General features: G+C 47.6%; 1 protein-coding gene across 2 annotated transcripts; it reads right to left on the bottom strand.

Moving 5' to 3' along the window:
- On the bottom strand, positions 1 to 26,955 carry LOC128343380 (major histocompatibility complex class I-related gene protein-like). Of its 2 annotated transcripts, none has more exons than XM_053292363.1 (7): positions 26,548 to 26,955; positions 17,547 to 17,689; positions 15,591 to 15,866; positions 11,558 to 11,833; positions 7,803 to 8,081; positions 3,209 to 3,376; positions 1 to 1,428 (listed from the first exon to the last, which is right to left on the bottom strand). In XM_053292363.1, the coding sequence occupies exons 2-7, from the start codon at positions 17,611 to 17,613 to the stop codon at positions 1,418 to 1,420; spliced, it is 1,077 nt and encodes a 358-aa protein (XP_053148338.1). In that variant the 5' UTR covers positions 17,614 to 17,689; positions 26,548 to 26,955; the 3' UTR covers positions 1 to 1,417. The 2 variants fall into 2 exon arrangements, with proteins under 2 accessions (XP_053148338.1, XP_053148337.1); XM_053292362.1 differs by lacking the exon at positions 26,548 to 26,955 and adding an exon at positions 24,577 to 24,697.
- Positions 26,956 to 27,490: the final 535 nt, after the last annotated feature.

Here is a 27,490-nt window from a genome sequence, read left to right as displayed (position 1 = left end):
TTCTAAAAACACAGGGAGGAAGCATGGCGAAACTCTTCAGGGAGGGCATTCCAAAGCACCACCAAAAAGGCCCTGTCTCTAGTCCCCTGCCAAGCAGATGTTTGTTAGTGGCAGGGCCTGAGATGTACCCTCAAGGCCTGAGATGTACCCCTGGCCCCAAGCCGTGTAGGGTTTTAAGGATCAAGACCTGCACCTTGAATCTAGCCCGGAAATGGACTGGTAACCAATGAAGCTGCTGCAGGATGGGTGTGACACTCATGAAGCGAATGGCACCCACGAACATCCTCGCATTCTGGATGGTCCAACTTCAAGGGCAGCCCCACATAAAGCGCATTGCAGTAGTCCAATCTGGATGTTACCAACGCATGAGTGACTGAGGTCAGGTCCAATGGGAGTTGTAGTCCAACACGAGCCGGAGAGGCTGAGTTTGGCCACCCCTTTTTAAATATATCCCCTACTTCCGGAAGATGGAACATCTTCCTCTGAAGGTCAGAAGAGAAAGCAGCTAAACCTGAGGAACACCTGGCCTTCCTTGGAGGTCAGGGGGGAAAGCAGCACTACTCTTTTTTCCATTTCCCATGTTTGTGTTGCAGTCTGAGAACTATGCTTAGACAACAGCGCTGGGGTGCTTCTTTGAGGAAAACGCCAAAAAGCAGTATTATGATCTTGTTTTCATCTGTGATAGTGGCTGGCATTAGGGATGTGCAAACCGGTTCGAATTTGAGCTGGTTCAGTTCAAACTCGGTCAAACAGGGCAGTGCATTGGCAGTGCCGGTCTGAGTTCGAACCAATCGAACCAGATTTGGTTCGAGCCTGTTCAAGCCAGTTCGAAGGTTTGAGAAGCCATTTTAGATGTTGTCCTCCATTTTGTGTGACTTGTGTTCTTTGATTTCATTGAGAAGTCCATAATGCTGGGGAAAATTGAAGGAAAGAGAAGAAGAGGACCAGAGGCAGCAAGGTGGATGGACTCGATTATGACAGCAATGAATGAACCACTGAGAGACCTTAAAGGCCAAGTTGAAGAAAGATCATCCTGGAGAGAATCTATGTGGTCGCTAAGAGTCGATACCAACTTGACGGCACTCAATCAATCAATTAATCAATCAACCCTTAATGCCCCTTGTCGAGGCCAATCTGTTTGTTGCACCAGTAGATAATTAGTCAGGATGTTGGCCACTGACTGGAAGAACTCTAAGATACTCTCAGAGGAGACGGAGAAAGATGTTTTAAAAACAAGGGAGCAAGTAATAAAGATGGAGATCTGTTTGAAGAGGAAGAAGGCATTACTCATGGAGATGCTCCATCGAAGAAATGTCCAAAGAATTGGTCTTGGTGCCATAGCTCTTGGTGTTTCATATCTTCCCCGTGATCTGGGATAAACCCCTAGATTGTCCCTTCTCTTGCTTCAGGGGCTACATCATCTTCTACCTGGAAGATATAAAATAGGCATGTAAGAGAGCCAAGCGTTTGCCACTTCACAGCAGTCTGCAGCATTCCACTCACCTCCGTTGCTTCATGATAGCCAAAGCAGGCCTGAAACGCTTTCAGGGGCAGCACATGTTAAACAGGGATCACACGTGCATTTCTAGCAGGGGTACATAGGAAGCTGCCTTATACCGAGTCAGGCCATTGGTCCATCTAACTCGGTATTGTCTACATAGACTGGCAGCGGCTTCTCCAAGGTTGCAGGTAGGAGCCTCTCTCAGCACTATCTTGGAGATGCCAGGGAGGGAACTTGGAACCTTGTCCACTCAAGCAGGCAGATGCTCATCCCAGAGCAGCCCATCCCCAAAGGGGAATATCTTGCAGTACTCACACATGCAGTCTCCCATTCAAATGAAACCAGGGTGGACCCTGCTTAGCAAAGGGGACCAATCATGCTTGCTACCACAAGACTATCTCCCTGGGACAGATGGAGCCATGACAGTGAAAATTGGATACCTCCAACTTGGGGCATCAGCCACCACTGCTAGACAGAAGCCAGTGCCAGGAGTTCCTCCTCATCCCGTTCCTCATTGGCCAGTGAGCGATGTCCCTCAGAAAACTCTTCTGTTTCCCCACTTGCTCTCCATACATGGGAAACCATCCCATTCCCAGACATTAGGAAAATATACAAAGAGGCTATTCTCAAACACAGCCTAACCTAGCCTAGGGAAGCTCAGCCTGGGTTAGGCTGTGCATGAGGACCGACGGAATCAGGTTCAATCCTGGTGGGGTAACACCATCTAGCCTGGCTTGTCGCTGAAAGGCATCATCTCATATTGTGCAGGAGGAGGCAATGATAAACCTCTCCTGTATTCTACCAAAGAAAACCACATGCTGGTTGCTGACCGAAATAAAGAGATTGATTGATTGAAAACCACAGGGCTCTGTGGGCACCAGGAGTTGACACCGACTTGACGGCACACTTTACCTGAGTTGAGCACTCCTTTAATCCAGGCTTCCTGCTCGTATGCAACCTTGAGCTGCTTCCAGCCTGGCTGCAGAAAGAGATGGGCTCCTAGAGAGCCCGTCTCCTGGGGGCCAATGCACTGTGCATTAGGTGTGCAATGCATTGTGGGATACCCGGAGGCTGGAATGCATTGTCCTAGCTCTCCAAAAATGGATCATGTGGGAGTGTGGATGGTGCTCACACCATTTCACCAATCATCGGGGGGGGGGGAGGTGAGTGAGGCGAAGCCTTCCCCACCACTCCCCCAGTCACGTGAACGCCAGTCACGTGAACGCTCAAAGTGAACAAAAATATAAGGAAAGAATATGATGCCCTCCATTGTGCCAAACTGATCCAATTATATTGGAATTATACAGAACTGGAATTGATCAAATTATATCCAATACGGTATCAATATTGTATCAGATTAGACCGACTGATCCCACCACTGCATCGGTTCTGATCCAATGCAAAATTGTTTGAACTACAAATTTGCTACAAATCAGATTCAATAACTGCTGTGATGTGATGCACAGCTCCAGTCACCAATTCTCGAGGGCGCAGCGCCCATTTGGGCACATCAGTGAGATGGGGATGCCTGCCTGGGGGAGAAAAGAAAGCTGATGTGGCAGCACCCCATACAGATCCCTTGCTTGATCCCCAGGCCCAGTTCCTCTGAAGCAGAGGAGGACTTCAGGCTGGTCACGGCCACGGACTGTCTCCTGGCCAACTGGCTTCCCTCCCTGGGCTCAATAAGCATCTCAGCCTAGGACTCACCACAATTAGCATAAGCCGACTCATCGCTGTGATCAGAGCAGTCGAACCAGCCATCACACTTGGATGTGCGGGGGATGCACTGGTTGTTGGAGCAGTGAAACTCGCCCTTCTGGCAGGTGCCCTCAGGAGGCTGGACTCGGGTGGTGGCAGGAACGGAGGTGGTGACATCTGGAGAAACAGAGGTAATGACTTTGTTGGAGATGGACTTCCAGTGCATTGACCTTTTGCACCAACTATTCTAATGACCACTAGGCGTACTGGGAGCAGAGATAGTGAATAAGATTCTGCCTAACTGTTCTCCCTGTCTCTACTCTATGACCCCTGATATGACTCTTCAGGTATTTCCTGTTGAGTCTCAGAATCCCTCCCTTTCCTCTTAGAGAGCAGATGGAAACATCTCTCTCTCTCTACCTATTCATTATGTAGTTCTATAGATTAGGATTAGGTCTTTCCTGTCCAAAGTATACTTCACCAGTAAATGCTTAGTATTTAGTTCTACAAGAATCTCCATGTGTCTTCTATAAGGCCATGACAACTATGGGCCTATCCCAATTAGTTTCTGAACCAACTCATGTTGCTGGCCACGCACTCGATTTGGTCTTTTGTTCGGATCAGGGGGGTGTTCCATGGGTGGGGGAGCCTGTCGTTTCCCCTTTGTCATGGATGGACCACTACCTGGTTAAGGTTGGTCTCACAGCCACAATCCACCCCTGCAGGGGTGGTGGACCTATTAGGATAGTCCGTCCGAAAAGGCTGCTGGATCCAGTGGGATTTCAAAAGGCCTTGGAGGATTTTGACATTGGTGCGACCAGTGACTCTGTTGATGCCCTGGTGCGAGCCTGGAACAGGGAATTCATCAGGGCAGTAGACATGATTGCTCCTAAGCATTCCTTCCAACCTGCTGCAAAAATGGCCCCTTGGTATACTGAGGAGCTGTGGGGGCTGAAGCAGTTGGGTAGGTGACTAGAATGCAAGTGGAGGTGAACTCGGTTTGAATCTGACAGGATACAACATGTGACCCATTTGAAGACTTATGCAGTGGCGGTGCGTGCGGCGAAAAAGAACTTTTGGTCTGCGTGCATTGCGGCTGCAGGTTCACGCTCAGCAGAGCTATCCCGGGTTGTGAGGAGTTTGATTTCTGCTCCTTTTACCTCAAATCAGGCCCCGGGGTCGTTCTGCTGTGATGCTTTTAATAGGTTTTTTGCTAACAAGATCTCCTGTATTCGGGCCGACTTGGACTCCACTATTTTTCCAGTGTCTAAGGAGGAGGTGTCCAGCGATTCCTCTTGCAGTATTAGATTGGATCAGTTTCAAACTGTGACTCCTGAGGATGTGGACAAGCTGCTTGGGGCGGTGCGGTCTACCATCTGTTCTCTGGATCCTTGCCCGACTTGGCTGCTTCTATCTAGCAGGGAGATTGTTGGAGATGGCCTAGATAATATCATAAATGCATCGCTGAGGGAGGGTAGGGTGCCCCCCTCCTTGTTTGAAGGAGCCATTGGTTAGACTGCTCCTAAAGAAGCCTTCCCTGGATCCCTTAGCGATGGACAGTTACAGGCCAATCTCCAATCTCCCTTGGTTGGGCAAGGTGATTGAGAGGGTGGTGGCCGACTAGCTCCAGGCAGTCTTGGAGGAAACTGATTATCTAGACCCATTTCAAACTGGCTTTAGAGCTGGCTATGGGGTTGAGACAGCCTTGTTCAGCCTGAAGGATGACATTTACCGGGGAATCGACAGAGGGAGTGTGACTCTGCTGGTTCTTCTGGATCTCTCAGCGGCATTCAATACCATCGACCATGGTATCCTTCTGGATCGCTTGGGGGAGTTGGGGATAGGGGGCACTGATTTGCAGTGGTTCCACTCCTATCTCTCGGGTAGATTCCAGATGGTGTAGCTTGGTGACAGTTGCTCCTCAAAACAGAAGCTGTTATATAGAGTCCCCCAGGGCTCCATTCTGTCACCAATGCTTTTCAATATCAACATGAAACTGCTGGGTGAGGTCATCAGGAGATTTGGTGCTGGGTGTTATCAGTATGCTGATGACACCCAAATCTACTTCTCCTTTTCATCTTCAGGAAATGGCACTCATTCTCTAAATGCCCACCTACAGGCAGTAATGGGCTGGATGAGGGATAACAAATTGAAGCTGAATCCAAGCAAGACAGAGGTGCTCATTGTGGGGGCTCAGAATCTGAGGGGTGAGTTAGATCTCCCTGTGCTGGATGGGGTTACACTCCCCAAGAAGGAGCAGGTGCGCAGCTTGGGAGTACTCCTGGACCCAGGCCTCACCCTGGTTTCTCAGGTGGAGGCCATGGCCAGGAGTGGTTTCTATCATTTTCAGCTGATTCGATAGCTGTGCCCATTCCTCAAAGAGGATGACCTGAAAACAGTGGTGCATCAGCTGGTAATCTCCCGGCTCGACTACTACAATGCGCTCTATGTGTGGCTGCCTTTGTACGTAGTCCGGAAACTTCAGTTAGTTTAGAATGCGGCAGCCATATTGGTCTCTGGGGCAACCCGGAGAGACCGTATTATGCCTGTTTTGAAATAGTTACACTGGCTGCCGATATGTTTCCGGGCAAAATACAAAGTGCTGGTTATTACCTTTGAAGCCCTGAATGGCTTAGGTCCGAGTTTTCTTAGAGAGCGCCTTCTTCTGCATGATCCCTACCACACGTTAAAGTAGTCCATCTCCAGTTAGCACCAGTTCGTCTGATGGTGACCCGGAGGCAAGCCTTCTCTGTAGCTGCTCCTGGGCTGTGGAATGCACTCCCGGCAGAAATTTGTAAATTGAGATCATTGCTGTCCTTCAAGAGAGCCCTTAAAAGCTATCTGTTTGGCCTGGCCTTCTAGGGTTTTTAGATGACTGACAAATTGTTTTAAATTGCTGGCCTGATTTCCAGGGGTTTTTTTAGCTGTTTTAATTGTTTAATTGGTTCTATTCTCTTTTTATAGTTTGATTTTAACTGTTGTTTTAATTGTTTTTATCGTGCTGTAAACCGCCCTGAGCCATTTTGGAAGGGCGGTATATAAATCAAATCAATCAATCAATCAGTAGCTGCAACAACTAAATTCTGCAAACTATACTGTAACTGGAGTGGATGCCTTCCTTAGTGCTCTGCTAATTAATCTGCTGGGGATAAAAATTAACAACCCCCAGCAGACTTGGGGGGTAAACAAGGAAAGGTTAATGTCAGGGAGAAATCAGCTTGGTTTGGATGGGGTGCTGCTCCCTCTAAGGCATGTGCATGTTTTTGATGCACACTCAGTTAATTTTTGATCCTACTCAGGTTGAATCAGGAAAGCTCCGTTCTGAATGCACAAGTGCACATACTGACTTTATACTGCCGCCCGGAACAAAACTCATTCTGCACAGAGAAGGAAAAAATTAGCGGCAACAGTGATTGGGGGCTCTAGAAAGGAGGTGAATTCAGATTCTGTAGCAAGTCAGGAGAAAGGGACAGATAGAAGTCCAAAGGAAGGAGAAGGGAGGTGGTGCTGAGTCTGGGAGGAGAAAGCTACCGGCAGGGAACATGACACACTCTAGGAACCGGCCACCTTGCAGCAAAAAAGCAGCTTTGGATATAGGGTGTTGCATTGTCCAGCAGACTCCAGCCCCTAAACTCCAGCAAACAATGTGTGGGCAGGGGGAAGTAATGCAGAAATAAAGCCCTAAAACAGTTTGGACCTGGGTATTTAAGAGAACGCCTTCTTCGCTATGAACCACCCTGCCACTTGAAAGCATCTGAAGAGGTCCATCTGCAGTTGCCACCAGCTCGCCTGGTGGCTACTCAGGGGTGGGCCTTCTCCATTGCTGCCCCGAGGCTCTGGAACACATTTCCTGATGAAATAAGAGCCTCTCTGTCTCTTACAACTTTTAAAAAGGCAGTCAAGATGCATTTGTTCACCCAGGCTTTTAATTAGATATTGTTTTCCTTGTGTTTTTAATAGTTTTAACATTTTAAATTTTAATTGTTGTAATATATTTTTTAAATCTGTTTTATTGTTTTGTTGTAAACCGTCCAGAGACTTGTGTTTTGGGCGGGATACAAATGTGTTTAAGTCTACACACAAACAAACAAGTAAATAAATAAATGGCCTAGAGGGGATGTAGAGCTTCGGGAGCTTCAGAAAGGAGAGGAGAGCTGGTCTTGTGGTAGCAAGCATGACTTGTCCCCATAGCTAAGCAGGGTCTGTCCTGATTGCATCTGAATGGGAGACTTTATGTGTGAGCACTGCAAGATATTCCCCTCAGGGGATGGAGCCGCTCTGGGAAGAGCAGAAGGTTCCAAGTTCCCTCCCTGGCAGCATCCCCAAGATAGGGCTGAAAGAGATTCCTGCCTGCAACCTTGGAGAAGCCACTGCCAGTCTGTGAAGACAATGCTGAGCTAGATAGCCCAATGGTCTGACTCAGTATATGGCAGCTTCCTATGTTCCTAAAGGGTTGCTCTACCCACTGCCCCCAAAATAACGTGAGAGACATTCCTGAAGGAGCCCTCAATCTGAAGCCCAAATGCCCAGAAGGGAGCCACCTCTGGTACCTGCCATCCCCTCCCCAATGAACCAGCCCTCCCCTCCCCCAGCAGTCTCTCACCTGGCCCTTCCAAGGGAATCAAGTGGGGTTCTGGCAGACTGGCATGTTCCACAGAACACAGGTAGCGCCCCCTGTCCTTGGGATCAATCGGAATGTTCGTCCGGCTGTGGTAGGTCCCATCTGAGTTGGGGTTGACAGAGAACTTGCCCTTCTTCCAGAACTCTCCATCTTTCCTCCAGGTGATGTTGATCCCCTTGGGGTAGAAGCCGTAAGCCTGGCAGAAGAGGGTGTCCTGGCCACCAACAGTTGCTTTGCGTGTCACCTTCACCACTGGGCGCTCTGGAAAATGGGAACATTACTGACATTATGAATAAAGGCACCTCTCTAGTAACAGGCAGAGTGGATGCTGTGCCTTAAGAGCAGGAAGGGAACTCATGTGGCCATCCAATCTTACTCTTGAGATACGATATCTTAAATCTACAGCACCCTCTCGAGCAGAAAATCCCCAAGGAATTGTTATATGGAGACCATATGCACAAGAGTTTTGGTTTAACTTGATACAGCTTTATTATTGAACTGAGGGATCCAGCTGCATATATTCCCTATTTTGGAATTGTACATAGGAACATACGAAGCTGCCTTCTACTGAGTCAGACCATTGGTCCACCTAGCTCAGTATTGACTACACAAACTGGCAGCTGCTTCTCCAGTGTTGCAGACAGGAGTCTTTCTCAGCTTTATCTTGGAGATGGCAGGGAGGGAACTTGGAACCTTCTGCATGCAAGGAAATAGATGCTCTTCCCAGTGCTGCCACGTGCCAAGGGGTACATCTTCCAGTGCGCACGCATATAGTCTCCCATTCAAATGCAAACCAGGTTGGATCTTGCTTAGCAAAGGGGACAAGTCATGCTTGCTACCACAAGACCAGCTCTCCTCCCATGTAGACCCGCACTGCTGGGTCTACCTCTGTGTGTGTGTCTGTGTTGACCTTGGGTGTGGAATTGGATGTTGACTCTGTGCTAAATTGTAATTTATGAAAGGTTCCCAGATTAATGCAAATATTTTATCTGAGGTATTCCGCAAATAAGCAGTGATCTTAGCCATCGAGGCATATTCCCATAGCTTTAGTAGCCATTCGACCAAGGTCGGGGTTGCCTGTGACTTCCAATAGGCAGCATAGAGAATCCTGGCATCAGTAATCATATATAAGTGTTTAGTAGGTATATGAGGTTTAGTCATATTTAACAAAAAAGCTCAGGTGAATAGGGAAAGTTTGGAATTTATTGCATCTTAAGGGTGAATTTCAGCCACTGCTTGCAATGATCTCTCTCAGCTGTGCAGGCGTGCCTTGCAGATAGAAAGACGCCGCTGCTGCTGGGGTGGGTGGAGAAGGACATAGGAACACAGGAAACTGCCATATACTGAGTCACACCATTGGTCTATCTAGCTCAGTATTGTCTTCACAGACTGGCAGTGGCTTCTCCAAGGTTGCAGGCAGGCAGAGGCGTAACTAGGGAAAACGGCGCCTGGGGCAAGCACTGAAATGGCGCCCCCCATGCCCCCCTGCCCCCCCAACATATTACATTATACTTAGGTTTTTCCTCACAAGCGCCCGCCGCCGCCACCGCCAAGCCAGGCCACTGACTGGCCGCCAGGCGCCAGCATAGCAATGGGGGGGGGCGTGGAAGGGACTGCTCGTGGGGGAGGGGGCGCCGACACGCTCCCTTGACTGCTGCAGCGCTGCTGCACTGAGCAGGAAACATTTGTGCTAACAAAAAAATTTTAAATTTTTTTAAAAAAAAAACTCTTTTTTGTCATGGCGGTGCCCCCCACGTGACCAGAAAAGATGGCGCCCGGGGCATGTGCCCCCCCTATAGTTATGCCTCTGCAGGCAGGAATCTCTCTCAGCCCTATCTTGGAGAAGCCAGGGAGGGAACTTGAAACCTCCTGCTCTTCCCAGAGGGGAATATCTTGCAGTGCTCACACATCGTCTCCCATTCATATGCAACCAGGGCAGATCCTGCTTAGCTATGGGGACAGGTCATGCTTGCTACCACAAGACCAGCTCTCCTCTCCTCAGGACTACTGGGCTCACCCTCTGGCAGCCACCCCTTGGCTGCGCAGCGGCTGAAATTAAAAACAAAACAAAATGGAAGTTTGTTTTCCATTTTGTGGAAATGAAAAAAAAAATGGAAGTTTTGTTTTCCAGGGCAGTAGGCCCCCTCAAGTAGGTTTCAGGGGGCCTTGCACCAGGTGGGGCTCACGGCCAAAATTGTCTAGGTGCACCCCTGGCTATATCTGCATTCCTAAAGAGTTTTCCCCTCTTATCATGTTAATGATTCTACATCAGTGCCTCCCCCTATTTGTTCTGGCGTTTTCAGAAAAACCCACCCCAAACCAGCATTTTAGAAACCCAGAAATACATCAGGAGAAGCTAGAATTTGGAAGAGAAAGCCCAATTTGTATGAAGGGTATTTCCAAAGATCTCAAACGGACTTTGAGGTAAGTCTGGTCGATGTGTGAAGTGAATACACAAACTTTCTTCCGGAGGACATTCGGTGTAACAGCCCTGACTGTAAAGGCTCCAGGAAGTGACAAATAACCCACCACAAAGCAGGCTATTCCCCAGAAAAAGAGATCATTGTAGTGCGCTCTACACTGACTAAAAACCACAGGGAGCTGGAAATGAGCTCCATGGAAAAACAGTGAGGGGCTTAAGGGAGGAGGCAATAAGGATGTGCTGGACCAATAGAGATGAAAAAGGCTGGGTACAAGAAAGAACTGCCTGGTCAGGATAAGCCAATCATAATGTAGAATAAAACACCTTACTAAATATGGAATTTGATTACTGTGGGGTGAGGTTAGAAAACGGGTCTGTCCTCCCATGCCTTCTGTGTGATATCTGTCTGCCTTTTTTGTTTCACGTTGTCCGTTTCTGCATACTGCTACTTTAAACTGAACACAAGGCAATATATTTTACAAATTTCACTTTGCATCGAGTTTCTGTTTTATTCTCTATGGTAGTGGGCAGTCAGGTGCAGAAGACTTAAATTTAGTCTTGCAGCTAAGCTGTCGGCCAGGGTGCTTTCCAGATTAAACCCTACTAGAGTGTTACTATGGATCTGCTAAGTGTGCTTCCATACTTCCTGTGTTCTGACACCGCAACCCGTGTGCTGACAGCAAGGTGCCGATTCTTCATTGCCGATGCCTTCCTTCGGATTTTTTCTTTGTGTTATAGTGCTACAATGTTGGAAGGCCGTCGCAGACAACTAACTTTATTTCCCCATTGTAGGAGATTGAGATCCTGGGGATTGTTTCCAATACAATCCTGCCAAGCGGAAGCATTTCTTCCCTGTTGTAGCGTGTAATCTGGAAAGTGGCCAGGTGTGAAAAACTTCTTGGCAAGGGTAAGAGCTGTTCAACAATGCAACAAAATACTTAAGGAGATAGTGGGCTCTCCTTCGCAAAAATGACCAGTCTCCTTCACTGTTTATTTTTACATTTATATCCCATTCTTCCTCCAAGGAACCTAGAGCGGTGTACTACATACTTAAGTTTCTCTTCACAACAACCCCGGGAAGTAAGTTAGGCTGAGAGAGAAGTGACTGGCCCAGAGTCACCCAGCAAGTATCATGGCTGAATGGAGATTAGAACTCGGGTCTCCCTGGTCCTAGTCCAGCACTCTAACCACTACACCACGCTGGCTGTATGCCACGTGCCTGTTCTGCCTAGGATTAATGGGGGGGGGCAGGATAGGAAAGAATTGCAGCCCTACACCACACAGGCTCCCCACCCTGACCCTTTCCCAGCCTCACCTCTCCTCAGCAGGGAGTCATTCCCATAGCCCACCAATTTTTGCAGCCATTGAGTGCAGGGCCCCTCCAGATAGCGCTTCATGTTCCGAGTCATTCTCAGCAAAGAATCCCATTTCCTCTTCATCTTTTTGGCCGCAGCACCGTCTACCGTCCAGGTGATGTTCTCTGTGTCAAAGCTGATAAAGTCCTGCCCGTCATAACCGGATTGCCAGTATCCCCATTTCTGCCCATCCTCATGCAGTCCACAGCCAAGCATGCCCTGCCAGATGTGAAGCCCTGCAAGAGACACCAAAGGAGGAACATTACAGCAGAGTCAAGCTGTTTCCTTTCAGGAATCATCAATGCCTGACCCTTCCTTGAAGGGTTAGCTCTCATTACACCTCTCGTTTCCCCTACTCAGGTATTCGACATCATGGGCGGGCGGGCGGAGGGGTGGGAGTCTTTTCTACACTCTCACCCAAACTCTAGCAAGAGAAAGCTGACAATGAGGCAAGAATGTGTGTATTGGCCGTGTTCCAAGGAAAGGGATGTATACTGTCCGTCCTTGTTACGAACAGGCCTGGATTTTCGGGCCTAGTTTGTATTGGAGAAGAAGTTCCAGTGCATCGACCTTTTGCACCAACTATCCTAATGACCACTAGGGGCACTGGGAGGAGAGACAGTGAGTAAGGGTCTCCCTGACTGTTCTTCTACCTGTCTCTACTCTTTGACCCCTGAACTTGACTCTTCCGCACTTTCTGTGCTGAGTCACAGTCCTTCCTTTCCTCCTAGAGAGCAGATGGAAACATCTCTCTCTCTCCTTACCTATCCACTATGTAGTCCTTTAGATTAGATATAGGTCTTTCCTATCTAAGTGTATTTAACCAATAAACATTTCGTATTCAGTTATACAAGGATGTCCATGTGTTTTCTCTAAATAGCTGCAATAACTAAACCATCCTCTGCTACCCACTGGAGTGTGTGTGCTCATTCCTTAATGCTCTGCTGTTTTACCTATTGAGGGTTAAAAAACCCAATCTCTAACAGTTTGAACTTTGGGGCCTAGTTAAACAGGAGACATATCTGATTTAACTTTAGTTTGAACTTTAGCTGTTGCATAATAGGGATGTGCACGGAACCGCGGAGGCGCGGTTCAGTGCCGAGGGAGTGAGTCTTTCTTTAAGTGGGGGATATACTTACTCCTCCCATTGCTTTCCCCCCTCCGGTGCTCCATCCTTCTACGCAACGTGTGACGTGCACAGCAGACGTGCGCGCGGCGGCAGACGTGCATGGCGGCAGGCGCATGTGTGGCAGTTATTTCTGCCATTTCTTGCAAGCGATGGGGGCAGGGGCCTCTTGCCTGACATCTCAGCTAATAATGGGAGAATGGTTGGTACCATGATGACACAACCATGAGCTGCCACGGAGTCCCTCCAAGATTGATAGCGGCGTGGACGTGGCTTGGAGATGTGAGGCACCAGTGTGCTCACCCTGCTCTTGGATGGACAGAGCACTGTGCAGAATGTCAGCCTACATATCTCATGACAGAACATTTGACAAAGTCCTCCATGATATTGCTGTTGATAAGATGTTAACTTGTGGGCTAGACCAGCATTTCCCAACTGGCGTGCTATGGCACATTTCCCAACTGGCGTGCTGTGGCACATTTGTGTACCATGGGACACCTCCCGGAGTGCCATTCTGACTTGCTCTGACAGGGTGTTCTCCACTTTTGCATCTGACTTGCCCCATAATGCACCAGGATGTGTGTTCCCCCCTCCCAATGCATAAAAGAGCAAGTTGGCTATAAACGCAAGAGTTTAAGCTCTCAGCGTTTGCAGCCAACTCAATCCTTTAAGTATCAAAAAGGGGTTGTATCAGGAATCCCGTTTTTATCAAGAATCCCTAATGTATCAGAAAGTTTAAATTGAATAAATAAATAAATCGAATAAATAATAAATAAGTTTAAAGTTCCTGTATTTGGAGCTGACTCACCCCATAATGCAACAGGAAGGAGGTGCTCTGCCTCCTCCTCCTTCATGAAGCAAGTCAGCTTCAAACCTGTCTTGGGAGTTGACTCATTCCATAATACTACTGGAGGTTGGGTCAATCAATCAAATCAATCAATCGCATCAGGACTTGACCACTGCACAAAGGTGCAGAAGAGGGCAACCAAGATATTCAGGGGCCTGCAGTACCTTCTTTACACGACAAGGCTACAACACCTGGGGTTTTTTATTTTAGAAAAAAGACGATTGAGGGGTGACATGATAGAGGTCTATAAAATCATGCATGGTGTGGAGAGAGATAAATTTTTCTCCCTCTCATGTAACACTAGAACCAGGGGTCATCCTATGAAACTGATTGCCAAGAAATTTAGGACCGGCAAAAAAAAGGTACCTTTTCGCACAATGCATAAATAACCAATGGAATCCTCTGCCACAGGATGTGCTGACCACGACTCGCCTGGATGGCTTTAAGAAGGGCTTAGATAAATTCATGGAGTTATATCAATGGCTACTAGTCTGGTAACTATAAGCCACCTCCAGCTTCAGAGGTACGATGCTTCTAAATACCAGTTGCAGGGGAGCAACTGCAGGAGAGGGGCCATTCCTTCCTCTCCTGCTTGTGAGCTTCCCAGAGGCATCTGGTGGGCCACTGTGTGAAACAGGATGCCGGGCTAGATAGGCTTTGGGCCTGATCCAGCAGGCCTAATCTTATGTTCACAAAAAATGGCTCCCAGAGGGCAGGGGGCAATGTACCCCAGTTTTTTCCTAATCTAAGTGTACCTTGAGGGGAAAATGATGGGGAACATGGGGCTAGATCATTCCACTGGTTGGACAACTGTACTCGAGAGGTGCTCATTAATGGCTGCATGGCAACATGTGGGAGGATATAGAGTGGAAAACCACAGGACTCTCTCCATTGCCCCGTGCTGTTCAACACTGATGATTTTGGATGAGGGAACAGAGGGGATGCTTGTCAGATTGGCAGAGGAAACAAAGATGGTGTGGTGGTAGCTCTCAGTTCTGCTCTCCTTTCCTCATCCACAAGGTGAATTAGACGTGGGGTTTTTTGGAACTGCAATAGTGATTGGATTATTCATCGCTAGAAGCAAAGGGTTAATGTTACCCATTCCTCTTCAAGGGAGGTGGGAGGAGCTGATACCGTATGTACATTTGCTTCTTGTGGGTAGCACTCTGACTTCTCTCTCTCTCTCTCTCTCTCTCTCTCTCCATCCAAGCACACGTAACCCAGCTTCCTCAGCCAGCATGATTCATATATGCTCAAAGTAAAATGTCTTACAGTTATGAATATGATCCCATGTGGTTTCTTCAGAACCCAACTCATCTGACAACTCTGTTTTCATCCTCCGAAGGTGGAATCACACCCCTGCTAACTAAGCAAAGAGGCACCTTTTCAAAGTGGGGATTCTCTTTATTGAGCCACAAGCCCTATCCATCTCCAGCACAGCATCCCTCCAGTGGCTGTTGCTGGTGTCTATCCTAGGTTTCTTTTTTAGATTGTGAGCTCTTTGGAGACTGGGGGCCATTTTATTTATCTCTGTCTCTGTCTCTGTCTCTGACTCTATTCCTTCTTTCTTCCTTCCTTCCTTCCTAAACTGGATTGGGAATGTTTGTTGAAAAGCAGTATATAAATATTCATAATATTCTTATTTGTAGGTGATAGATAATTTAACCCTGCAGAATTCCTAGCTCCCCCCACCCCCGCATCCCTGATTCCTCCTCCTGAAGAACTGCCACCTTGCGGGGAGCTCTTATTTCATCCCTTCATACTATATGTGGACACTCAAGACTCTGCATTTGATCACTGGGGTGAAAGGGAGGCACTCTACTCCCCCACATGACAACCAAAGGAGATAAGGGGGTGGATGGAACACCCATGCCCTCTTCCCAGGAGAAGCCTCCCCACCTCCTTCCTTTTGAGGGACAGGAGCCATTTTTGGAAGGGCGGTATATAACACTAATAAATAAATAAAATAAATAAATTTTGGGGAGGGGTGGAATCTGTGCCCCTCCCACCCGCCACTCACCCTCACTCTGGTTAGGATTCTTCTGCCACTCTGCCAGGTTTCTTCCAAATATCTTCTCAAAGTTCTGCATGGCCTTGGACTCTGAGTCCCATAACTGGGCCTCTTCCTTCTCCGCCTTCTCCATCCACTGTGCTCGGGCCAACACTCTCTTGGTGCTGCTGTCATAGTAAGTGACAGGCTGGTCATCCACGAACTGCCCAACCATGAACTCAGGAAGCCCCTGGTTGGGCTCAGAGAGCCACGTGTAGAAAAGGCCTAAGGAATGTGAGGAGGAGCCTGCAAGAGAAAAGCAAGAGGGTTAGGGGACCTGCAGCCAGAGGTGCACCTAAGTAATTTTGGAGCCTGGACCTTAAGGCCTTTGGAGCCCCCACTGCCCGCCTTTTAAAGGCAGGGAGAGTTGCTTCTGGCCACGCTGCAAATGTGGCACTGGTCAGATTTTGTTTGTAAAGGGGGCAATGTGGCCCTGTTTGCAAGTGAAACCAGCACCGTGTTTGCAGCATGGCTGGAGTAGCTGGCAGAGAGAACCGCTTTGGTCGTGCTGCGAACTTGGTGCTGGCCAGACTTTGCTTGCAAATGGGGCCATGGGGCTAAGCTAAGCTCACGCCCCTGCATCTGATGTCAGAAACATCTGGTGCAGGGGGTGGAGCTAGGGTCATGGCGGTGGGTTGAACCCGGACCACTGCTGGGCTCCCTCCACCCCTGCACACACACACAAACACATAGATGCACACACACCCCCCATGGCACACACAATATTTTTAATATGTGAGTTCTTGAGGGCCCAAACAGCAATTGGAAGGCCTGTCCAAATGAAGAGAACAGAAAGGAACACAAACTCTGGCAAAAGAAATGCAAAGTGACAAAAAGGGAGGCAAAAAGAGAGTCTGAGGAACATTTAGCCAAAAGTATCAAGGGGAATAACAAAAACTTCTTTAAATACATCAGAAGCAGGAAACCTGCCAGGGAGGCGGTTGGACCATTAGACAATGAGGGAGTGAAAGGGATTATTAAGGAGGATATGGAGGTTGCAGAGAAGCTAAATGAGTTCTTTGCATCTGTCTTCACAGCAGAGGATACTGAGCATATACCTGTTCCGAAACCAGGCCTTTTGGAGATGGAGGCTAAAGAACTGAGTCAGATAGAAGTGACAAGAGATGATGTTCTAAACTGTCTGGAAAAACTGAAAACTAACAAATCACCAGGCCTGATGGCATCCATCCAAGAGTCCTCAAAGAACTCAAATGTGAAATTGCTGACCTCTGCCACAAGATGTGGTGGCAGCCCACAACCTGGATGGCTTTAAGAAGGGTTTGGAGAACTTCATGGAGGAGAGGTCTATCAACGGCTACTAGTCAGAGGGCTGTGGGCCACCTCCTGCCTCAAAGGCAGGATGGCTCTGAGTACCAGTTGCAGGGGAGTAACAGCAGGAGAGAGGGCATGCCCTCAACTCCTACCTGTAGGCTTCCAGCAGCATCTGGTGGACCACTGTGTGAAACAGGATGCTGGACTAGATGGGCCTTGGGCCTGATCCAGCAGGGCTGTTCTTATGTTCGTATGTTCTTATGTTCTAAAGACACCCCAAGTTCAAAATGATTACTTTAACAAATATAATATGCATTAGGTACAAATTTCAACCAGCAATGCTTTATAACATAGATCATTTACACATCATAAAATAATATTATTTTTTTCTGATCTAGTATAACCTTTCCCTACTTTTTCTTTTGTAAGGTCCCACTTACAGACCATGGAGGTCAATGAATAGGGACTTGCCTAGGGCCCAGCTTTGCTTTGAATGAGAAATCTTAAAATCTAACCCACTCACCTGCCACAAACAATCATTTTTACCAGGCAGATATACTGCATTAGAGACACTCCAGCAGGGATAAGGCTGGGTGCACATTCTGCTCCCTCTTGCCAGGCACATGAAGGACTTGAGCCCCCAGAGGTACTTACCAGAGCAGTGAGCCAGCAAGAGGGCAGCTGTCCCCAGGACTGAAAGCTGCCGCCAAAGCAGCCCCATTGGGATCAGAAGCTGATGAAGTCTCTCACTGCACTTTCCTTGCTCGCAATTCACTTACTGCTGGCTGGTGGAAACTCTGAAACAAGAGCTTTGGTCAGCTTAGATATATTCAGCCGAAAGGAAAACGGTGCTCTCTCATCTGTTGATGACTGATAAACAGGTTTTGCTAGGCTTCCGCAGTTCAAGATTTAGCAGGAAAGGCAAAGAGGAAGACAATTTACACAAGAATAATTCTATATTCAAAAACACACCCACCCACCCACAGAAATGTTTCCTTGCTCCCAGGACCTAGTTCCGTAATCATCATTAAAAAACTGCATGAGCAGCCTGAAAGAGGAACGGCTTCTTGCATGCCAGCTCATTTTGGGGGTTACTGTAAGTTATCTAGCTCCATTATCCTATTGCACAAGGTGCAGAAGAACTTAACCCAACTCAAAGTTTCATTTTTGAGCACAGTGGGTTGGAATGTGACCCCCCCCACACACTGGTGTAGCTGCAAATTCAGAAGTGTGTGTGTGGGGGGGGGGGGGTGTTCTCCATGGAAGACCCCATAGCCATGCCTAAGTCATTGGGCACACTCCCACTTAGACAGGTTCAATAATTTGCGAGGTTCTGCTACAAGAAGTTCAAGATCCTAATCCTACAGAGCTTGAACGTCATATAGTTATTTGCTCAGAAGAGCTGTCTGGACTGTCAACCACAAAGGGTGCAGGATACTCCTTCTAGCAGGAAACAGGAAGAATGTTACTAAAATCAGTTGTAGTTCAATATTCAGTTGTGTAGCAAACTGTTGGAATAGCAAGGGGCTATTATTTCCACCCAGAAAGCAAAAGATGTCATGCCCCCCATTCGAGGACATTGGAGAGTAGTGGGAGGCAGGCGACTTACTAGAAAGTGGGGAGGCACCTGAGGAGCAGCAGCTGGTGATGTGAATGGGGAGGTAAGTGAGACAGGCCAGGGCGAGTGTTTGACTCAGGAGGGGCCAGCAGGGTGGGTGATCTTTGGAGAGAAGGGACAGGATCTGAGCCAGAGTTTGAACAGGCACTATCTCCTCGAGGACGCAGGTAGGAAAAACGTCAACAGTAGGTGAGGGAATTACGAAGGAGTAGTCGGCTGGTGAGAAGACAGAAGCCGAATTGAATCTATGGGTGCTGGTGGTGGTGGAGTGTTGATTAAGTGCACGTGGCTGTTCACTATAAATCGGGCAGCCTGTGCCTTGGACAAACTGCTGGAAACAACATGTCAAACCTGCTTGCTTGCTTATTTATTTATTTAATAAATACATTTCTATACCGCCCAGAACGCAAGTTCTCTGGGCGGTTTACAAGACAATAAAAACAACCAATAAAAAGATTAACACATTTCAACAATTAAAATTTAAAATGTTAAAGCTATTAAAACACAATTAATACACAATTAAAACAATATCTCATTACAAGCCTGGGTGAACAAATGCATGAACAAGTGCTTGGAGCTTTTGTTGGAGAGATGGTGACTTTGGAATTTGGGCTTCTCACTCCTCACTTCTGTATTCTTGTTGAGACTCTTAAACCTGACTATTTAGCAATAAAACGGAAACTTGAGCTACTGGCTATTGTGTCATATATTTCTGGCCAGCGTCTTCCGTCGAGTGAGCTTGTGACTAAAGGTGTTGCATCCCTGCTGAAACCCTGGAGGAAAGACGTACTGGGAATAAACTCTTGCCCGTGCTTGCAGCACGACACCATTAGTGATTTCCAGATTACCCACTACAACCATGGTAAAATGCTTCCGCTTGGCAGGATCGAATTGAAACGATCCCCAGAATCTACAATGGAAAATATAGCTAATTTTTTGCAATGGACATACAATGCTATAGCACTAAATAGTGGCGATACAATCCGAAACAAGGCATCCGAAATGTGAATGGCACCCTGCTGATAGTGTAGGGAGTGTGATGTCACAACACAGGAAGTACGGAAGCACACTTCGGAGATACGTCATGACCTTATTGCAGGCTCTAATCTGGAAAGCGTCCAGGTCAGGAAACGTAGGCTTTCCCTACATGCACCACTGTGGTGGGGAGGCTAGTGTTGAACTGTGGAGAAGGGGAGCATCCCCCCCTCCGCCAAAATGAAATTGAAATGCACCATTTGCCCCATGGGGTTCTGTGATCCAGAGGTTACTGGTGTTTGGACTGTGTGGAAAGGGTTCTGTGGTAGTTGAAATGAAGAGAACAGAAAGCAACACAAACTCTGGCAAAAGAAATGCAAGATGACAATAAGGGAGGTGGAAAGAGGGTTTGAGCAACATTTAGCTAAACACATCAAGGGGAATTTAAAAAAAAACTTATTTAAATCTATCAGAAGCAAGAAACCTCCCAGTGAGGTGGTTGGACCATTATATGATATCTGAAGTGATACAGTCCACTTTGTCACCTTAGGACTCTACCACTTCAGTCTGGTGCTTGTCTAGATTCTGGCTGAAAACTAGATCAAGAAGTCCTATCAGAGCAGCCATTAAGTCCAGCTTTTACCTGGCCTGCTGGGCCATTTCAAACTACATGTAGGTGGGGGCTGCACGAGTGAACCCTAGACTGAAGGTGGTGGGCGGGGGGGGGGAGACTCTCCCATGACATGGAAAGCCACTCGATCGGCCCGGGGTGTAAATGCCCCCCCCTCACTGAAGCTCAGCTCATGAAGTAAAGAAATCTTAAATGAGGCTGAATAGTGGTAACAAAAGCATAGTAAAAGCATAGTTTATATATATATAAAACACCTATGTGCCACAATAGAACACCATCCTAAATTATATTTTAAAAGGTTTTGTAAATTGTGGATGATGCAAGTCATTTAATGCTACTAGAGAAAGACATCCTTTTCTGGTAGCTCCAGGTCTGAACACTCACATCAGTTTTGGAGGATGAATACAACTGCAGGAAGCCCGGGCTGGTCCGTGGCTGGGGGAGTCAGTCATACGACTTGCCTCGGGGGGGCCCTCAAGGCAGTGGGCCCCCAGACAACTGTCTCCCCTTGCCCTATTATAGTTACGCCCCTGCAATCAGCATCTTTTGTTTCTGCTCTAAGTGGTGCCCCACGAGAGAGTCCTTGTGATGCTGTTTGGGGATCCAGCACCATCAAGCCTTTGCTTAACCCTTGAGCTTCCTGGTTCAGGGAGAATGTCAGTGATGCTGGAGCAGTTTTCTTCACGGAGAAGGACGATGGACTCGAAGGCCTCTATGGTCCCTCCCAGTCCCAGCTCAACTGTTCTGTCCAGCCACCACATGATCACTGCTGATGGCTGCTGATTCCCTGAAGGACCAGTGAAGACTAAGCCCCCAGCAGTGTTACCTGTCACGGGGGATCCCCAGATGTTGTTGACTACAACTCCAATCATCCTCAGCCAAAGGCCAATGCAGCTGAGGATGATGGGAGCTGTAGTCCACAATCTTGGGGAAGCCTTGCTCCAGAGCACACCGGCTGGCCCCCACCCTCAACGCTTTACCTGACACGGGTACATAGGCAGCAGAGCACTGAAGAGGAGAGGAAGGATACACCAGCTGCACTGGAAGAAAGCAAGCAAGCAAGGACACCGCAGGGATTCGAACCCTGTCCCAGAAACCAGGAGAGCCAGCCGCCAGTGTCTTTTGCTTTTTTTGCGTGCAGTCCCACAAGGCGAAAAGCAAAACCTGAGAGAACAACAAAAGGTTGTTCTCTCAGGAAAAGAAAAACCTCGAGGAGTCCGGAAGAGACCTGCGCCCTCCGCTTCTGACCCCCGCCCTTCCGGCCATCTGGAAAAGTCTAAGCACAGAGATTGTAGACCCCCTCCCCAATGCCCCCGCCCGCTCAGCACAACTGATCTCAGGGTCAGGTTAGAGTGGGTGGTTTGTTCTTCAGAGCTGGGAGCCAGAGGCCAGGCCAGACCAGACCAGGCAGGCTCTCTGCCTATGGTAATCAGCTGATTCCTCCTAAAGGAGGGTTCTGCGGAGCTGGGTTAGGTTTAGCAATGGGGAGCTGAGTTTAACTTGAGGGTTAGAGTGAGATTTAGCATTAGAATGCTGGGTTAGAGTGGGGACTTTTTTGGCTATGGGGTGCTGGCTGAGGGGAGGCTTCCTTGCACAGGAATCCGATCGATTCCTGAGAACTGGGTTTTGGGTCCAGATGAGCAGAGGGCAGGAATGGGGAGAATGAAAGAAGGCCCCAGGCATGAGTTTGTTCCATCCGCATCGCTCTTCCTACCAGTTTCGGTCATCGTGGGGTCCCTTCGGAGGCGAAGAGCTAGCTTTCACCTCCCAACTGCCACCAGGACATCTGTGGGCTAGGTCCTTCTCAGCAGGCAGCGGGGTCACCCCCCGACTCTCTAGCTGGTCAAACAGGCACGGCCGTCTATCCTCCGTGAGGGGACAGGCCCTGCGGTACCCCTCACAGTCGACCAGTTGGTACAGATTGGACGGCCACCGGATGTTGATACGGATGAAAACGGTGGCGTGTGGGAAGTGGGCCATTGGAAGAGGGTGAGTGGAGGGCGGGAAGGGGAGTCCGTTAGGGTTAGGCTCTGGAGCTGAACGTGCCAATGGGCAAATCTTAGATTGGCAAACGAGATAAGGTGAGCTGTCAATCATCCCCAGTCTCCGCCCCCAGGGTTAGAATACTGCGGACTGGGGCCAATGTTGGGGTGTGTGGCTGGATGGCACTGCTGCTTGTGGGTGTTGCTGGGGCCAGTCTTGAAGGGCCTTGCTGGGGAGTGTTGCTTGGGGGGGGCGTGGCTGGCACTGCTGTGGGGTGGGTGGGTGCTGCTGGGTCACTCCCCCTCCCCTCCCCTCCCCCCTCCCCCATCACCTTTACCTCCCTCTGCTTGGGGCTCTGCTCGGAGCTTGGGTGGGCTCTGCAGCTGGTGGCTGGGGATGGTGGTCACTGCTGGGGCCTGTCTTGGCGGCTCCTGCTGGGGAGTGTTGCTGCGGGGGGGGCATGGCTGGCAATTTCACTGGGGCTCTTCACTGGGGCCCTCCTCCCTTTCCTCTCTCTCTTCTAGACACGGCAGACATCGTTGGGGCCAACCTAGGAGACCAGCCATGCCTTGAGTCAGTCTTCTGTGCCCCTGACCAGTGGTCTGCCTGCTAACTCTCTCTTTGCCTCATGTGGGTCTAAGTAGGAACGCAGAGCAACCAACATGCAAGTGGCAGGGAAGTGTGTCCGAGCTCCAGGCCACCAATCACACCCCTTTGGCTTGCAGTGCAATTAGAAGAAGCACTTCCCAGTTGCCCTAGGTTTGTGGGAACACCTTGCCACCACAGGTGCCCCCCAAAGCCTCCAGATGTTTTCTTTCTATTCACGGTAGTGGCGGGGTGGGGCGGGTTGCCTCTCCACATTTTAGCATCCCTGAACATGTTGAGATGTCTTGGCAAGTAAAGTGGCCAAAGGATGTCTAGACCTCCCAGGTGAAGGAAATTGTCTGTACCCAGACAAAGTTTACCGCACTTATAAGAGCCATTGGAATGCCAGATGCCTGTGTTTGAAGCATCTTCACTTGTTTGCAGATGCTGTCCCTTTGAGCAGCTGCCCTTAAGAACATAGTCCTGCAGGATCAGGCCCAAGGCCTATCTAGTCCAGCATCCTGTTCCCACTTTAACCCACCAGATGCCTCTGAGAAGCCCAAAGGCAAGAGGTGAGGGCATGCCTTCTCTCCTGCTCTTGCTCCCTTGGGGACAGTATGGTGAAATCCACCTTTGAGTGGGAACTCTGGACTTGTCCAGGAACTCTGAACTTGGTTACAAGAAGCTTTCCTGGAATATAGACTCTTAATTCTCCAAGTATGTGAGATTTGAGGAGCTCCCTGCTTCTGAAGGGTAGTGTTGCAGTCAACGTGAATTCTCACTCAACTGCCTTAGTGGAGGATTCTTTTGTGGGATCCCACTCTATTGGATTCAAGCCACATTGGTTGGCTATGCCCCTTTTAATCTTATGGACTCATTATCTATCTATCTATCTATCTATCTATCTATCTATCTATCTATCTATCTATCTATCCATCCAACTAACCAACTAATTAATCAAAACTGTTTTATACCGCCTCATGTGGAAATTCCTGGGCAGTTCACAAGCTAAAAACAACCATTAAAATATTAACATGATTAAAACAGTTTAAAATACAGATCAAAATTCTAAAACTTGTAGTTTTAAAACTAAAAACTAAAAGTCTGACTAAACTGGTATGTTTCCAGGGCCTTCTTAAAATTATCCAGGGAAGGAAAGGTTCTAATTTTGTTAAGAAGTGTGTTCCAAAGTCCCGAGGAAATCCTAGAAAAGGCCCAGTTTCAAGTTCCCATCAACCGAGCCACTGGCAACCGTAACCAGACCTCCCCAGATGATCTTAATAGGCGGAAGGGCTGAAGAAGAAAAAGGCATTCTCTGTCTTCTTTCCCCCTTAAATTTCCTTCCTTCATCATGTCTCCAATTATGATTTTAACCTTGCACTGATGTGTATCATATGCCCTGCATTTCCATCTTAATATGTACATTATTCGTTTTGAAATGGCAGGGTGCCTTCATTTCTCTTGATTCAAAGTGATTTTATTTTGTATTATTCTGTATGTTACTCATGAGTGTTAGCACATGAAGGGGTTTCTCAGTTTTCGAATACTGTTGTAGCATGCTTCTTTAAGATCACTCACATAGGCTTTGTAGTTATACTATAGGTTATTATTTTCGTTTGGCATTCATTCTTAGAAGGCCTTGAACTATTCTAGTTTGGTTTGGATTGGGCGTTCAGAGTTTCCGATCTTTATGGTAAGTTAAAAGTCCTGTGCTTCTAAAAGCATGGTTCGAAAGATGCATCATCTTTCAGGAGGCAGGAAGAAATCTCTGTTGGATCAAACAGCTTTGTCAAGTTGGCAAACCTATTGATCCTCCACTCTGACCATACGCCAACTGACCTAAAGTATGAAGTTGCAGGATTATATATTCTAGGTAGTGTAAGGATTTGTACCTCTCCTCTCCTTCAAGGTTGATCTCCCTGATTGCCCTTTCAAATGCTTGAGATGGGGTCTCCTGCTGCATCTGAATCTGGCCAGCAGTTGGCCTTGCGTCTTTATGTGCTCTGAATAGCTGGAAACACACCTGTCTTAGCCAGGAATGTTCAGCAGGAATGCATCACAATTCCTTTGTGATGCAATACAGCCTGGAAACCCCCCCCCAACTGTCAAACTGTGCCCCAAAAACAATGGGGTGTGCTGGAGACACTGGAGAACAATATTTCAGCACTGAAATATTCCCGATAGCACACTTCTATTAACCACTTCACTGCCCAAAATGGACTGGAATGGCTTGCAACAGCCTGGACTGGACACAAACAGAGACAACAAGGTGATAAGACTTCATTCCATGAGGGAAGTAGGCCCAAAGAGGGTGGGAGAGAACCTTGTAAGGGAGAAAACAGATGTCAAAGGAAAATATGATAGTCTCTATATTAGCAAAGCTGGAAATAAATTTTAAGGGATGCACTAGGCACAGACTCAATAGAAGTCAATTGTGTAGCATTACCTAGTGGTTGGAGAACACTTAAAACTATAAGTGCTCAAATATATTGTATTCTCCAGTCTCAAAATCCCTTTGCTGGACAGCAGATGGCTCAAATCTACACACATGGTCCCTTTTTAATGAAATTCTACTGTTTGAAATGCCCTCTGTGAAAATGAGAAGGCTATTTTACCACAATTTTACAAATCTCTACAGTTTAAGACAGATTTAAGTCCAGCTACTTATTTGTTTATGATTACTCATTGTAATCATAGATGGGCCTTCTCTAGGGCGAGGTTTAATGCCTTTCCATCAGCACTATTATACGGAAAGTATAACAAATTGCCCTATGAAAAGCGCATATGTCCTTGTGCCCAGGAGATCGAGTCAATGGCCCATATTCTTTTAAAGTGCCCACTTTACCAGGATGTAAGACAGCAATTAATTAATCCCCTGCTAAATAATCTGAAGGGAAACACCGGGTATTTCCTCGTAAAGTATTTATTAGCTGATGAAGATTCAGTAATTTCCAGAATAGTTGCTAAGTACTGTTATGTGGTTTTTAAAATAAGAGTCTCAAAGTTATGAGTGTATTTTAAAACTGCCATTTTTAGATATATGTATATGCTTATTTTAAGGATATTATGCTATTTTATGTCATTTACCATTGTCTATCTCTCTTTTGGTCATTGACCGTAAATAAGGTAATCTGAATCTGCCCTCTGTCTGTCCATATCATTTCCACAATGACACTTAAGAATGGGGTGCTGGAGATATGCTTTGCCTGCCTGGCCCGCTCCAAGGGGTAAAGATGGCCATACTACACCAGTGTGCACACACACATCCCACAGCGCTACATTCCTCGAGGCGGAGGGGGCTATGGCTCCCCTTCCCACATTCCTCCAAATGCTACTTTAAGTGCATGAACCCTGCCCACCCCCATTTGAGCAGCAGCCCACTAGTGGGAGACGTGCACACTCATGCACAGTACTGTGCACATCTTTCTCATGTGGAGCAGGCCAGCCAGGCAAAGCATCACCTAACCTGGCCCATTCCAACATGTGCTCATGTTTTTCGCATGTGGGGTGGGACAGATGAACAAAAGATGCATCCACATTGGCACCATCATCAGGCATGTTTACAGCCATCAAGTACGCTGCCAGCAACCTCGCCAGCTTCCTGCTTTACCACTGAGTTTGCCACAGGGAAATCTATCTTCATCCTTGACCACTTAACTTCCTTTTCTCTTTTGTTTTAAAATATCCCCCCTCATGCAAACTTGTATGTTATCCACTCACTCAGCCGGAAGGTGCTGTCTGTGGTGGAGGAGCTGTGATGTTTCTAGCAGAGTCAATGGGAGGGGACATATTTGCTTGCAGGGTGAGGGGACACGCTTTGTGTCTGGAGGGTTTAGGAATGAAGCCCCCACTTCCATGATTACCTGTTTGCTTCAGAAATCCAAACTTCTCTGGAGAGCTCACCGGGGCCTGGGCTCTGGGCTTCCTTGCAACTGTCCCTGTTCAGCCCTCCATCATGTCCCTCTGGTTTCTGTTGTTCTGTCCCTATAAAGAGGGCTGCAGCAATCCACTAGTCTACTAGTCTGTGATGAGTGGAAAATGATGCCTGACCAGTGAAAACAGTCCTGCTGAGCAATGCACCAACGGAGCTTGACGAGAGAAATATTTTGTCTGGCTGATCAACCGAGTCAACATTTCTTCACCCCTGCCTATAGTATGACTATATAAGTAGTCATGCTGTACATATAGTTCTTGTTGATTATCAAACAGAAATATAATGTGCACAACCTTTCAGCTTGTGCCTTCTTCAGTTGCTCTGATGCTGTCTGAAAGGCAACGGTCAGGAGCAGCAGTGACAGTTATAGAATGCCCGTGGTGGGGTGTTTCCAGATGGAGAAACCTTTCATTTGAAAGTGGAAGCTCTTTTTGCTCGTCCACTTTCGGTGCAGATCAAGGCAGGTGGCAGCTTAAAATTTAGGTTTCCATCCCAGACACTTGACGTTGTGTGTGTTTTAAAGTGAAATTGCCCCAAAAGAAAACAAAAAGCATCAAAATATTTGCCAAACCTCAAATGTGCACCATATAAAACCATGCCATTTCTGTCTTCTGATGAATATCAGCAACGTGATTTTTTAAAATCTACTTTCCTCATGGAAAGTAATTTTAGGGAATCACATTGCTGTGTGTGTCTCCCCATAACAACTGCACAACAGCCCCATTCACACATTATGTTCAACACTTGTACAAGTTTCTAGAGTACACAGGTACAGATTTGTACACAGTTACAGTCATTCACATGTTTTGCTGGATGAGATTACATTCCTATCTGTACCATGCATTTGTAGGGCCTATATCCACGTACATTTT

The sequence above is a fragment of the Hemicordylus capensis genome, chromosome 2 (genome assembly GCF_027244095.1).
Source record: "Hemicordylus capensis ecotype Gifberg chromosome 2, rHemCap1.1.pri, whole genome shotgun sequence".
Taxonomy (NCBI): domain Eukaryota; kingdom Metazoa; phylum Chordata; class Lepidosauria; order Squamata; family Cordylidae; genus Hemicordylus; species Hemicordylus capensis.
The sequence above is the reverse complement of the archived record's forward strand: the minus strand, read 5'-3'. Positions and strand labels throughout refer to the sequence as shown.